This window comes from Heteronotia binoei, chromosome 6 (genome assembly GCF_032191835.1).
Source record: "Heteronotia binoei isolate CCM8104 ecotype False Entrance Well chromosome 6, APGP_CSIRO_Hbin_v1, whole genome shotgun sequence".
In the NCBI taxonomy this organism is placed as follows: Eukaryota; Metazoa; Chordata; class Lepidosauria; order Squamata; family Gekkonidae; genus Heteronotia; species Heteronotia binoei.
Window position 1 is genome coordinate 136,355,892 of NC_083228.1, and position 14,624 is coordinate 136,370,515.

At 45.0% G+C, this 14,624-nt stretch overlaps 1 protein-coding gene across 1 annotated transcript in view; it reads right to left on the reverse strand.

The window, feature by feature from the left end:
• The window catches only part of LOC132574364 (cytochrome P450 2J2-like), a 72,751-nt gene that overhangs the window by 13,535 nt on the left and 44,592 nt on the right, over positions 1–14,624 (reverse strand). The window contains exons 3-5 of the mRNA XM_060242726.1: positions 12,405–12,554; positions 7,472–7,632; positions 4,160–4,336 (exon numbers count right to left, since the gene is read on the reverse strand). Of these exons, the coding sequence (XP_060098709.1) occupies positions 4,160–4,336; positions 7,472–7,632; positions 12,405–12,554 (488 nt within the window). The remainder of the gene's footprint in view (positions 1–4,159; positions 4,337–7,471; positions 7,633–12,404; positions 12,555–14,624) is intronic.

Genomic DNA, 14,624 nt, shown 5'->3' on the forward strand with positions numbered 1-14,624 from the left:
ACTTACTGCATCTGCTCCAGGACACCCCAGATAAAATTTAGGTGATTATAAAGATAGAAACAGACCCTTGCCTGATGGAATTGGACAAAGGTTCCTCCATTTCAGTTATTTCAGAGGAGACCCTCAGGGGACTCTGTCCCAACGGAGGGCCTCACCTCCAGCCCTCTGAGGGGTTCATTCTCAGAGACTCTTCACAGAACGATGTGGAGATAAAGGGGTGTGGAAAGTTCCAGGTGCAGTATAGACACTTTGATGGACTTTTGGACTTGCTGGTGGTGGGAGGGCAACACACAAGTTTGCTGGTTCTATTGTGGTTTGCACCCTTGGGGTTTGCCGTCACTGGAGTGTATAGATAGCTTAACCCCTAAAGACTTGGGGAGGGTTTGCAATGAATTCCTGTCCATAGGCACAAACTATTGTAACCAACAGGGGAGCATTCAGGGTTAAGAGACTGTAGTTTGGGGTCTGGTGGCCCCAGGGATCTTCCAGAACTTAATGGACTGTCTTTTAAAAGGTATCCCTGGGGTCCAGCCCTTCTTTGATGATGTTCTGATTGCTGCTCCAATGGAAAAGGACTTCATTCATCTCCGTGCTGTCCTACAGCATTTCAACTCGGCGGGGCTAAAGATGAAGTGGGAAAAGTGCCTCCTGGGTGTTCTGTAGGTCGAGTTTCTGGAATTCTTGGTCAACACAGAGGGCATCCATCTGGCTTCCAGCAAAATCAGTGCCATAGATGCTCCGTAACTCAAATCTAAACCGGAGCTACAGGCATTCTTGGGGTTTCTGAACTTTTATCATTCCTTCCTGCCCATTAAAGCTTCATTCGGGGAACCACTTCACTGTCTCCTCGACAAGAAAGCTCCTGTGGGTCTGGGGTCAGAAGCAAGCCTCCTTATTGTGGGTCATCAAAGACCTCCTGATCTCCAACAAGGTCCTGGCGCACTTTGATGAATCACTGCCGGTTGTCCTCTCCTGCGATGCATCCTGATATGGCATTGGCACTGTCCTCGGCAATCGCCTTCTGGATGGCAGGGAGGTGCCAGTGGGTTATTACTTCCACCCCCTGACCTCGGCCGAGTGCAACTATGCAGAAATTGACAAAGAAGCGCTGGGCATTGTTGTGGGAGTAAAAAAGTTCCATAACTGCCTCTGTGGGTGGCTATTCACCATTGCCATGGGCCACAAGCCCCTGCTTGGCCTACTTGATTATGTCCGGCAGACCTCCCAGATGCTACATCCCCAGGTCCTGCGCGGGTCCATTTTTCTCATGGGCTACCAATACAGCACATAAGCACAGGCTGGGAAAGGCGATGGGGCACACCGATGCCCTCAGTCACCAGCCGTGGCAAGCCCAAGACCTGGATCTTTTGGACTTGCTGGTGGTGGGAGGGCAACAGCCCACCCGATCCTACTCATCAAGGATCTCTCTGACCAACCTTTGTAACCCGTAGTCAACACCTGCTACTCGGGTAAGGACCACATCCTCTCCCGCTTCCTTGGCTGGGTGAGGAGGGGGTTGCCCACCAGCTGGGTGGGCCCAGAATTTACAGCTTTTTCCTCGTGCCAGGAGGAATTCTCTTCCCACAAGGGATGCCTACTCTAGGGAAGCTGGGTGGTTGTTCCCAAACCTTTGCACCATCAAGTTTTGGAAGCCCTGCATGAGGCACACTCAGGCATCATGAGAATGAAAGTGCTCACCCGCAGCTATGTGTGGTGACCAGGAATGGACAGTGAAATTGAGGCCTGGGTCAAGAGATGCCAGGCCTGCCAGGAAACCCGATCAGAACCACCCTGCGCCCCCGCGCAACATTGGGAGTCCACCCACAACTCCTGGTGCCGGCTACACTTGTACTTTGCGGGCCCATTCCAGGGGCAAATATTCTTCATTTTGGTGGACTCATACACCAAGTGGTTGGAGGTAGTCCTGGTCACTTCCACCTCCTCCCGAGTGGCAATCCAAGCACTCCAAAAGATTTTCTGCACCCACGGCATCCCAGACATGGTAGCCACTGTCAACAGAACAGCGTTCACATCGGAAGAGTTCCAAGAGTTTCTGGGTCGTTAACTCATCAGGCACATCCGCTCTGCCGCGTTCCACCCAGCCATCAATGGACAAGTGGAACAGATGGTGCACACCACTTAGGAGTATCTCCAGGGACTGATTTCACGGGGACTGGGACCACCGCCTAGTTGCATTCCTTTTTGGCCACCAGGTAACTCCAAGCGCAACAACGGGTCACAGCCCAGCAGAGCTCCTCATGGGCCAGAGTGCCAGGATGCGCCACAAGGGTTTTTCCTGAGAGACCCCGTATACGCCTGGAACTTCAGCAGTGGCCCCACCTGGATCCCTGCCTGAGTCATCCGAGTCACAGGCCCTGTTTCATACGAGGTATCTACCGATGGGGGCCAAGTCCTGTACAGACATGTGGATCAATTCTGCCGCTGCATGCTTCCTGCCGAACCAGACTTTATACCAGACACCTCGAAGCAACCCCAGTCAGCACTGCTGCAGGAGCCAGAGGGAGTTAGCAGCCAGTCAGACTGCCAGGAGCTGGAGAAACCCTGCAGGGTGCTTCCACCATCCCTGACTCTTGACCACTCCGCAGCGACAGCCTTCCACTAGTACAGCGCCAGCAACCGTGACAAGGGAACCTGACTCCTCGGTTGCGCCAGGTGTGCTTCATCGTTCTAACCAGGAGTGACGGAAACCAGCACATCTTAAAGGCTATGTTTGTTGGGGAACTTTTTTGGGGAGGGGGGGAGGAGTGTTATGTATTGAGACTGGAATTTGGCCTTAGGGTCAAGCAGGGACGTGGCTGAGCTTGAGGCTCTATAACAATAGCCATCTGTATTCTGGAGGGAGGCCAGCAGGGGTCGTTAGGCCAGCCGTGAACCTATGGTTGTGTGTGATGGGTTTTTGGGTGGGGTTATTTGCATACATATAAGCAGGGCCTTTGGCCCTGCAAGCCAGTCCAGTTCTACTTTGCTATGCTGAATCATTGAATAAAGAGCTGAATTCACTATCTCCTGAGCATCCTCATGCTCTGAACCTAGTACATTATATTATCACACATTAAGTGCAACTGAACAGTCTTATAGTGCATTCACAATACACTAAATGGAGAGCTGCTTTGGTGTAGTGGTAAAGTGCATGGACTCTTATCTGGGAGAAGCGGGTTTGATTCCCCACTCCTCCACTTTCAGCTACTGGAATGGCCTTGGGTCAGCTACAGCTCTCGTAGGAGTTGTCCTCAAAAGCGCAGCGTCTGTGAGAGCTTTCTCAGCCCCACCTACCTCACAGGGTGTCTGTTGTGGTGGTGGTGGGGGAGGTAAAGGAGACTGACTACTCTGTGACTCTGAGATTCAGAGTATAAGGGGGGATATAAATCCAATATCATCTTCTTCTTAAATAATGCATTTTACATCCGGATTTTTACTGTGTAAGAATAGCAAAAATCTTGATGTAAAATGCATTAATGGTGAATGCCCCATTAAATGAATTCACCATATGTTTTAGGTCTTGATTATATATTTTAAAGCTTTAAAAATCTTTATGTTTAGAATTAACAGTTGGGAACTCCCATTAGTTCATCTTTGTATATTCTGAATGCCCCCTATGATGGACAGCCCTTAAAACAGGCTTCAAAATGCTGTACTATCAGAGTATCAGGAGGGGAAGAGTTTAAATTGCCTCAAGAATGGAGAGCTTTGAGTGATAGGCTACTCCAAGCTCTCTGATGGGCCAACTCCAGCTAATGCAGTGGAGGTTGTCACACCGCTCATCAACTTTCTTCTGATCTTCCTGATTTTTCTCCTCCTCTTTATTTGTTTATTTTTTTCTTGTTTTAGGCTTGGGATGGTGCCAAGTTGTATTCCTCATTCCTCTGTAGGTTATGAACACTGGCAAGAATTATTGAAATCACAACACTTTACTTGCTACAGGACAATTCTTCACAGAAAATTGTATTTGTATAGCATATTCGTTTGTTTAGATCAACTGGTTACTATTATGCACAAATGCTTATGTCCCACCTGTAGTTTATGTTATTTTAATGATTTTAATTACCTTGTAAATGAGTTCAATCATAAATAAACTTCTTATATAAGAGGGGATATAACAATGGTTCAGAGGTGCTGAGTTCAGAAAGTGGATACTTACTTCCTCTATCTGCAGTAGATAGTAGTCAATGAAATCCTGTGGATCATTCCCTGCAAGTTTCGTCTTATGCATTTCTATCTCTTTCCTTGCTTGTGCAAAGATAACATCTGCTGCGGCATACACCTCCTTGTATGGCCCTTTGATATGTTTCATGAGCCATGGGGCCGCTTCATAGAGCTGCAGGGGGAAAAAAACGTAAATTCTGCACTTCAGTCAACAGGCTGAGCAGCCCCTTCAGCAGGGCTTTTTTTTTTGTTAACAAAGCCCAGCAGGAACTCATTTGCATATTAAGTCTCACCCCTGACATTATCATTGTTTCACACAAGGCTTTTTTGTAGAAAAAGCCCAGTAGGAACTCACTTACATATTAGGCCACACCCCCTGATTGCAAACCAGCTGGAACTGCATTCCTGTGCGTTCCTGCTGAAAAAAAAGCCCTGCCCTTCAGCGTCAGGTTCTTGACAGGAAGCACAGTAATTCTTAGTGAATGAAGGACTGTTCCTGGGTCAAGATTTGGATGACAGGGAGGAGACGAGTGAATGGTATCCTAAATTTTTGATAGTTCTCAGTTTCCAAAACACAGCTAGAGGAAGTCGTTGGTTTTAGTAGCTAATTAGCAGGACTGCATTGCTAAGTTCTCAGTTGGAGGAAGAAGGTATCCTTGACTGATGGGTGATTTCTCACATCAAAACAGGAGGCAGGGACAAATCACAGCTTTCTTTGAGCACTGGTGGGAGGCGCTCTCCTCTGCCATTGGCAGTTCCTTTCCTGCCTTCTGTGGGGAGTGAGGTGATATTTGGAAACTTTGCAGTGCTTGTAGGGCAGCTTTCCCCTCAGCTTCCTACTTTTTGCAGTACTCTCTTTCCTTCACTTACCTTGTTGAAGATTGTTCTGGGGGCAAAAATCCTCTCTCAAGTTGTGCTGTCAACTGAGACAATGGCTGAGAGAAGATCATCTTTCTTTGAGAACTGTAATGTTTTATTTGTTATTTATTCTAATTTTATTTGTTTGTAAATTATAATTTTGTTGTTAACTGCCCTGAGCCTGGCTATTAGGAAGGGTGATTTAAATAAATAAATAAATAAATCTACACCAGAATGTGAAACCACAGGGTACTTGCTTCCAGCTCTGAGGTTTGCCATTATACAGTTTTGTCACCAAGTCCCTGGAAACATGAGAAAGCACGGGACCATACCAACAACAAACTTAATCCAATGTAGGACAACTGCCATTGGCACAGGATAGCAGAGTGAGTCATCCCCCCACTCAATTGTGAGACCCCCCGTATCCTTAGGCTTGGGAATTTTGATGGAGACTGTGGCCCAAGATCTGGCCACTGGAGTCACTGCAATCATCTAGAGCAGGGGTGTCAAACATGCAGTCTGGGGGCCGTTTCAGGCCCCCAGAGGGCTCCTGTCAAACCCCCAAGCAACTGGCTGTCAACTGCTTCCTTCTCCCTATATCTTGCTTCCTTTGCATAATAGCTTGCTTTGCAAGGCTTACTCAATTGCACAGCAGTGGTAATGAGCCAAGCCTTTCTTCCTTCTATTGGCTGAGGCTCCTCCCCCTCCTGGTTCCCTAGGGAAGGAAGGAAAGAGCCAGAGTTTTCTTTGTCCAGTCCCCTGGATCCCATGGAAGAGATACAAAGAAAACACCTTTAAGACCAACAAGTGCTAATGTTTTAAGCATGTTTTAAGTTTTTTTTTTTTTAAAAAAAATCCTTGAGCTTCTCTGTGTCCTTTTAAAGTTTCAATCTCTGCTACCTAATTTTAAATAGGTACACACATGACCCAGCTCGACATTGCTCGACCCAACCCGATATGGCCCTGCCCAACAAGGTCTCATTTATGTCATATCTGACCCTCATAACAAATGCGTTCAACACCCCTGATCTAGAGAGGAAAAACACCATAAGACAGACCATCCATCCATCCATCCATCCATCCATCCATCCATCCATCCATCCATCCATCCATCCATCCATCCATCCATCCATCCAGCCAGCCAGCCATCCAGCCAGCCAGCCAGCCAGCCATCTGTTGAAGAGGCTCAAGAATCCTGCACAATTCAGCCATCCAGAGGTCATAAGTGGCAAGAACCCAATCCCTGCACAGCCAGCAGAGAAGAGCGAAGCTATCCAGCTTCACCAGACTGAGGATCCAGGAGGGGAATGCAATTATTGCAAGGGGTCAGGAATTCACACATGTTCTAAACACTGTCATTTTGAACTTTTGATCAATGGTTATGTACAACTACTATCACATTGGGAGAGTGTGTGTGTCCGTGTGTTATGTTGTAAAAGATTCCTTATACTCAAAAAAGGCTGTGAACCTTTGGTATAGTGTATGTATGCCATCTATATAGGTTTATATTAGACTTTTGATATTTTGAATGAAAGTTCTTCATTGCACTTTAGTGATTTGATCACAAATGTTCTTGCCTTTGTTTGCTAGGTTTGGTATTGCAACTTGCTCCCTCAGATTTGACCAATATTTCCCCAAGCATTTACTGCAGCATCTCTTAAGGACAGACTGGGTGCGATCAGATGGGCAGGTTGTCATGGCAGGATCTCGCCTTTTAAAAATCTGTTTCATTTTGCACTGCTTTGTGTCGATCACTTGGCAGCCTCTAAGCCAGCATCAAAGCCGCATGGGCCCGTGGTTGGTCATGCACATCACTCATCTGCTGCAACCATGGCCTTGGGTCTGGGTTTGGGGTTTTTTTGCCAAATTCCCACTGTGTATGCACAGGGGCAGACAAGCGCACAAGCGCTCCTGGCCCAGTTCTATGGGGGCTCTGAAGTGCACCTTGGAGCGGGGTTGTAGGAAAAAAAAGAACACTCTGGAAACCGAGTGGAATGATCACCCTGCTCAAGTGTTTATGAAACAACAGTTCCTTCTGCTCTTGTCAAGTAGTAGGTGATATGAAGGAAAGACCTCTGCTATCTCACACCAGAAGGTAATATTCCCTGTCAGTTGCTAGATGGTGACAGGAACACCAAACTGGTCGCCAAATCTCTGTCTAGCATATTTCTCTTCAGTAAATACTGTATGATTCTTTTAGTCATTGCGCAAGATCATCTGCTCAAAGGAGTTCTGAAAAGGAAAGCAAGTAAGAAAGACCTCTCCGCCTGTGACCCTGGAGAGCTGATGCCTGTCAGAGTAAACAGTACTGACTTGGAGAGACCAACGGCCTGATTGAACAAAAGGCTGTTTCATGTATAATACCGTTCTCCCAGCATTAGTTTACCATCCATGCAGTGAGATGCCCTAATCTCTCCCCAAGACAATCGCAAAGCAAAAGACTACTCACAAGATGAAAGAAAGTACCTCCAAAATGTACACCAAAATTCAGGGCTTGCATCAGCTTGAGAAATTCTTCATCATCAGCAGAAAACTGATGTCCAAAAACCAGAGCACAGATCACTTTGGCGACTGAAGAAAAGAAGTGTACTGAAGGGTCAAAAGGCTGCCCTGAAAACCAAGAGATATGCAAAACATTGACAATTGTTTTAATTCTCTTGTTAATATAGAGAATGAAATTTCTTAAGACAGGAAACAGCTGAATATGAGATTATCTCTTTTGATTCCAACCCCCCCCCCCTCCTTTGGTGAGACAGATGTAGGCTAATTTTGATGCTTTCTGTAAGAGGAAGAAGTTACCATTAATTACTCAGAGGGAAAAGGTAGTGGTTTTTGTAAAGCTATCTGAGAAATATGAGATCTCACTGAACAGTGTAAATCTAAATATCTTGGGATACATTTAATTAAAAACTGAGTTGGAGAATTCATTACAATGTCATAGACTATTCAGCACATTATGAGAATTTTTTAAAAATTCCCAAAGGAGGTCAGCAAGTAGATCCTACCCTTAACATTTATGTGAGGAAAGTACCTGCACAACTTTGTTACTGGGAGCCGAGCTTTGAGGTAACTGTAATAATAGGAAGATTATTTTTTTAAAGAACATAACATAAGAAAAGCCATGTTGGATCAGGCCAATGGCCATCCAGTCCAACACTCTGTATCACACAGTGGCCAAAAATTTATATATATATATATATATATATATATATATATATATATATATATATATATATATATATATATATATATATATATATATATATATATATGTGTGTGTGTGTGTGTGTATACACACACACACATATATATATACACACTGTGGCTAATAGCCACTGATCGACCTCTGCTCCATATTTTTATCTAACCCCCTCTTGAAGCTGTCTATGCTTGTAGCCGCCACCACCTCCTGTGGCAATGAATTCCACATGTTAATCACCCTTTGGGTGAAGAAGTACCTCCTTTTATCCATTCTAACCCAACTGCTCAGCAATTTCATTGAATGTCCACGAGTTCTTGTATTGTGAGAAAGGGAGAAAAGTACTTCTTTTTCTACCTTCTCCATCCCTTGCATAATCTTGTAAACCTCTATCATGTCACCCTGCAGTCGACATTTCTCCAAGCTAAAGAGCCCCAAGCATTTTAACCTTTTTTCATAGGGAAAGTGTTCCAAACCTGAACTTTTTCAAATGCTATAATATCCTTTTTGAGGCATATTAGGCCACACCACCTGCTATCAAGCCAGGCTGAACTGCGCTCCTGTGCGTTCTTGCTAAAAAAAAAGCCCTAGTTACAGACCACACCGAAGAATTTTACACTTTGGGATCCTCTGTAGGGAGAAATTGCTTCAAGGGCTCTCTTTGCTTTAAGAAGTCTTAAAGCAGCAAGTCCCTTGGAAGACCCATCTTCTACAGTGCAGACAGATGGAGAGACTGTGCACAGGGAATGGAATGGTGCCTCAGAGGGTCTGTTTATCATGTTGGTGGCTTCTCTAGTACGGTTCCTACAGTTCTAATTCCCTTGACCCCTCGGGGTATGGCTCAGAGGTTCAGCAGCTGTGATCGGTTGTGCTGGGGCAGTGCCTGGATACTACGGTCAAGTGGCTGTGGGAGAACAGGCAGAAACTGAATCCAGGCAAGATGGAGATAGCACTGGTTGGAAATGTGGAGGTCAGGGAAGGGATTGCTTTGTCCACATGAGATCGTGTAGCCCTGAAACTGACCCATAGTTAAGAGCTTAGGGGTTTTTACTGAATCTGACAGCGTTGTGAAATGATCACAATAGATATGTGTGTTCACTTGCTCTTGGTGCAAAGTCTGGATCCCCTCCTGGATTCCATCAGTCTGACCACACTGACTGACCCATGCTTCTGTGACTTCAAGGCTGGGTTATTGCAGTGGGGATGCCCTGAAAATTATCTGGAGGCTTCATTTGGTACAGAATATGACTGCTTGTTTATTGGTGCAAACCCAGAAGTGGGAGCATAATGCTCCCATTATGAAGCAGCTTCATTTAAGAGGTTGGTCTTGGCTTTAGAAGGCTTATTCGGCTTTCGAGCTGCCTACTTGAGGGACCTTGTGCAATGTCTCTGGTCCTCTTCTCCTATTGAAGCTTTCAATTAGATCCATTTTTCCAACCATCATCCTGATGTGCTTTTTTATAACAATGGCTTCCTGCGCTTTGTGACAATTTGGTGGTGGTGGGGGGATTTGAGGAAGGCCTTACTTTGTCCAGTTCTGCATGCAGTGTAAGACTTTTCACATATGCCTTTGACAAGCACAAGACTTGGTGGTAGATACAGGGGCTAATTGCTGATTATTATGATCCTTTTGATGTTAATGTCTTGTTGGTATCTGTGGCTTTTGTAAGCTGTCTTAAGTTACTGTTTCAGGGGAGAAAGGCAGCATGTGATGCTTTATGACATAAAAATCAGCCCCTAGATATTGCATCTCTTTGATTTCAGGTTTCTCCCTGAGGGTTCCTGAAAAATGTAGTTGACTACAAATCACTCTTGGCTTATAGGACTTCCATTCTTTCCTTGAATCCACTCCTCTCATGCTTGCAATACAGAAATTAGTTAAGAACATAGGTTGTTTGGTTTGTTCTGCTGCCAGGATACAATTCCACATTAGTCACATCTTGGACAGCCATTTCCCAATAGTGTCAAAATCTGATATTTTCCTAGCAGGAATCATTCATCTTTTGGGGCACTCATCTAACACTTATGGTCAGGTGAACAATGACTTACTTTCTTTGAAACAAGACTCCCATTTATATGTTAACGCTGCATATAAAGGATGATCCGATTTAGATTCCTTACAGTATTAAAAAATCCCATATTGTTGTCCCGTAGTCCTAGTTTTGGATGGTACTAGCAGGGTTACCTTGACAGACTGTGATTTGTTCTTTTGACCCACAGTAATCAATGGAAGAAGCAGGAAGCTTGCCAGTCCTCTAGGATCCTCCAGTTTTGCAGGCTTCTCCTCACTGTGAGCCAGTCGGCCAGTAGGAGAAAGCCCTACCCCAACAGTCACCATGTGCCTTAAAATCTCAGCAAGTGTAGAAGAAGCTTGCAAACTGCTTGTGTTCTGCACTGTGTGTGTGCCTTTAAATGTCAGCAGGACAAAAGCTGCATGGGTGGTGTGAGCAGGCATATCCAGATGGCTCTTTTTGGTGACTGCATGAAGCATGTGAGAAACGAAAAGAAGCAAGCACAGTTCCTCTGATTGTTTTGCATTCATTTCAGAAGTTGTGTGTATAGTTCTTAAACACTGTATAGTTGTGTGTATAGTTCTTAAACACTGGAAACAAAATGATGTAATTTCAATTCTTCTTTGGGAAGATGACTTATTGAAACTTGCAGCTTTTGAAAAAATATCGTTTTCTGGTCGTAGACAAATGTGTCGTTTTAATGAGATTTGGAGTCCATTTAGCAAATAATAATAATAATAATAATAATAATAATATTTTATTTTTATATCCCGCCCTCCCCGCTAGGCGGGCTCAGGGCGGCTAACAGACACGGGAGTCTCATGATTCACATTAAACAATAATAGACATGGGAGTCCCGTGATTCATAAAACATAACAACTTAAACATTAATTACAATAAATTATTTAAAATACATAAAAACATATAAACATATAAGATATAAAAATAGGTGCTAAAATGATGTATTTAAGATGGCTGAGTGTCTATTCATTCATTAATCAGGTTCCGTCTTAGTTGCCACATGGTGACTCAAATGCTAACTGAAAAAGAAATGTTTTGCAAGCCCTGCGGAATTGGTTCAGGTCCCGCAGGGCTCGCACCATCTCTGGGAGATCGTTCCATGAATGGGAGATCGTGATGAATGTTTAGCTGATCTCTGGGAGATCGTGATGAATGTTTAGCTGATTTGATTTGATATCGTTGTAAACTGTATCGCTTTACTTTTCTTGTATTCACTATATGAAAGTTAGGTTGATGTTCTTCTTTCTGATATCTATTAATGTTTAACTTGAGTAACTATTGTAATTTTATGCACTGGGGTTTCACACAAAATAAAATAAAAAAAAAGAAGTTGTGTGTATAGTAAAATGGATAGTACAGATTTAACTAGAACCAGATTATGAGATGGAGAAAAACTCCACCCCCCCCAGGCTGCTCTCCTTTCATATTCCTGTGTTAGACTGAAGAAGCTTGTTGAAATACAGCAGATAGTTACGTTCAGCAATTGCTGTGAGTAAAGTGATCTATACCATTTTGCCTCAGTAAGTTCACAAAAGTGTGGGCTTGCAAACTATGTTTATTTTGACTGCTTTGTGTGTGTGTCCCTTAATAAAGCCATTCTTGAAATTGCTTCCAAAGCCTGACAAGGGGAACTGCACTGCTGTATATTTATTTAGGCAATGGAAAAGCCTCCATGCTCCACCCCCAAAGCTATCTCCAGAGTCAGACATGGTAAGAAACAGACAAGCTGTTTTGTGGCTTGAGAGAGTCAGGCCATACTAAATACTCAGGGTGTCTAAAGAAGAATTCCAGAACAGTGGTCGTAGCACAGCAAAAAGAAACTGTCCTAACATACCTTAAAAACTAACTTTAAAAATTGGTGGTGGGGGGCAGGCAACAGTAAGATGGCTACTGGAGTTCTGGCCCTGCTGGCGGGCCTCCTGATGGATCCTGGGTTTTGGCCACTGTGTAACATAGAGTGTAGGACTGGATGGGCCATTACCTGATCTAACATGGCTTCTCTTATGTTCTCATGTTCAAACAGTTTGGAGCACCTTGAAAAGGCAGCACTAAACTAGTTTACACATCCAAGAAGAAACGTAGCAGAAGACAGTATTCATAAAAGATTTCTGCAGAGCAGGACATGCTATCTCAGTACCAGTAAAACATACCGTTTTCACGTGCAAAAGTCTCCACAAGTTGAAGGGCCAGATCTTCTATTTGTCTCTGCAGAGACTTCTTTCCCATCCCCAGCTTCCGCAACGTAACTAATCCAAACTTCCTCTGCTGCTCCCAGATGTGGCCATTAGATGCTACGATACCTGAGGCCGTCAAAAGCAATGAGACACTATACCTTGTAGAAATTCATGTTAACAATCATTTAAGTCGTCAGCCTAGAAACCGTGAACTCTCATGTTATTCATATCTAAGCATTCAAGCGCTACCTTCTGTGTAAGAATGAAGATTCTGATAATGCTGGGTTGTGGCACATGTTTCAGAATTCAGAGTATGACATTGTGAGGAATGTATGGTGGGAAATCTCGGGATGCTGTTTGTCATCTAAAGAGACAGCTGGGAGATGGCAGTGTGAACTTCCAGCTTTGGAAATCCCTTGGAGAGGGGTCAGGACAACTCTCATGACCCTTCCTCCCAACTGAGTGGGAAACTTGTCACTTCATCCCTGGGGTACAGCAAGAAGTTGCAGGGGAAGGGGCAGAATGCTAACTTTCAGCTGAAAGCCATACAACATCACTTATGTGTTCAGTGTGTACTCATCTATGCTGTCAAGTTAAATCCTGAAAACAAACACTGGACTCATACAGCCAGCTAGATGACTCTCTGTTGTCATATCCAGTGCCCTTTTCTCATTACACCTCTACTGTTCTTGCCTCTCCTTCATTTATTCTCGTACCACCTGGTGTAACATCCAAATAATTAGAGGCAGAGCTTTTTTTGTATAAAAAACCCAGCAGGAACTCATTTGCATATTAGGCGATGCCCCTGACATTAACATTGTTTTTACACAGGGCTTTTTTTGTAGAAAAAGCCCAGCAGGAACTTATTTGCATATTAGGCCACACACGCTGATGCCAAGGCAGCTGTTCCCACTCAAAAAAAAAGCCTTGGTAAGATGTCATAGTTCCACTGTACTCAGTATTGGTCAGGCTGCACCTGGAATATTGTGTGCAGTTCTGGAGGCCTCACTTCAAGAAGGATGTTGGCAGAATGGAGTGGGTACAGAGGAGAGCGAGGAGGATGATCAGGGGCCTGGAGATGAAGCCCTATGAAGAAAGGCTGAGGGACTTGGGAATGTTCAGTCTGGAGAAGAGGTTGAGGCGGGAGGGACATGATTGTTCTTTTGAAGTATTTGTAGGGCTGTCATTTAGAGGAATGCAGGGAGCTGTTCCTGTGGGCAGCACAGGAGAGGACTCCCAATAATGGGGTTTAAATTAAGGGCAGGAAGGTACTGGATGGATATAAGGAAAAACTTTGTTACAGTCAGAGTTGTACAAGAGTGGAATCAGCTATCCAGGGAGGTGGTGAGCTCCCCCTCACTGGCAGTCTTGAAGCAGTGGCTGGACAAACACTTGTCAGGGATGCTCTAGACCAGGGGTGCAAAACATGTGGCCCGTGGGATGAATCCAGTCTGCACAGGACTCAAATCTGGCCCCCAAGCATCTTCCTTCTGCTTACTTTTCAGGGCTGTTGCTGCAGCTCCACCATCACTTGCATATTTCCCAGCTTCCTCAGTGTCTTTTTGTTTTCAGTTTCCTGCCTCTTGCCTCCCTCCCTCTCTCTCCCCCTCTGCCTCTCTTTCCCTTCCCCCCTTCACACACACACATACACAGAGGTCCACGGCTGCTTCCTGTTTCATGCAGGAGAGATATGAAGACAAGCTCCCCCCTCCCCTCATAGACATACACAGAACTTCTGCTTCTTCCTTGGGGCTGCTCCTGTTTTGGGAAGGAAGACTGAGGGCGTTTTCGCACTGACCTTCAAGTGGTGCGACCACCCTCTTCACACCGGAGGATCTGCCCGGATTTCGCACAAGAAGCGCCGGCGCACCCAAAAGAGCCGGCTACTTCCGTCGCGAAACCCGCTCAAACGTTTTCCTGCTTCTTGGCGGTTTCCGTTTGAGCGGGTTTCGCGACGGAAGTAGCCGGCTCTTTTGGGAGCGCCGGCGCTTCTTGTGCAAAATCCGGGCAGATCCTCCGGTGTGAAGAGGGTGGTCGCGCTACTTGAAGGTCAGTGCGAAAACACCCTGAGTGAAGGAAGAGAGAAAGAGCAACCTTAGTTGGAGTCACATGGCAGGTTTAAGATAAACAATGTTGTATTCCAGGTAGAAGCTTTTATGTGCAAGTAGACGTCTTCTGAGAGAGGGTGGGAGGGTG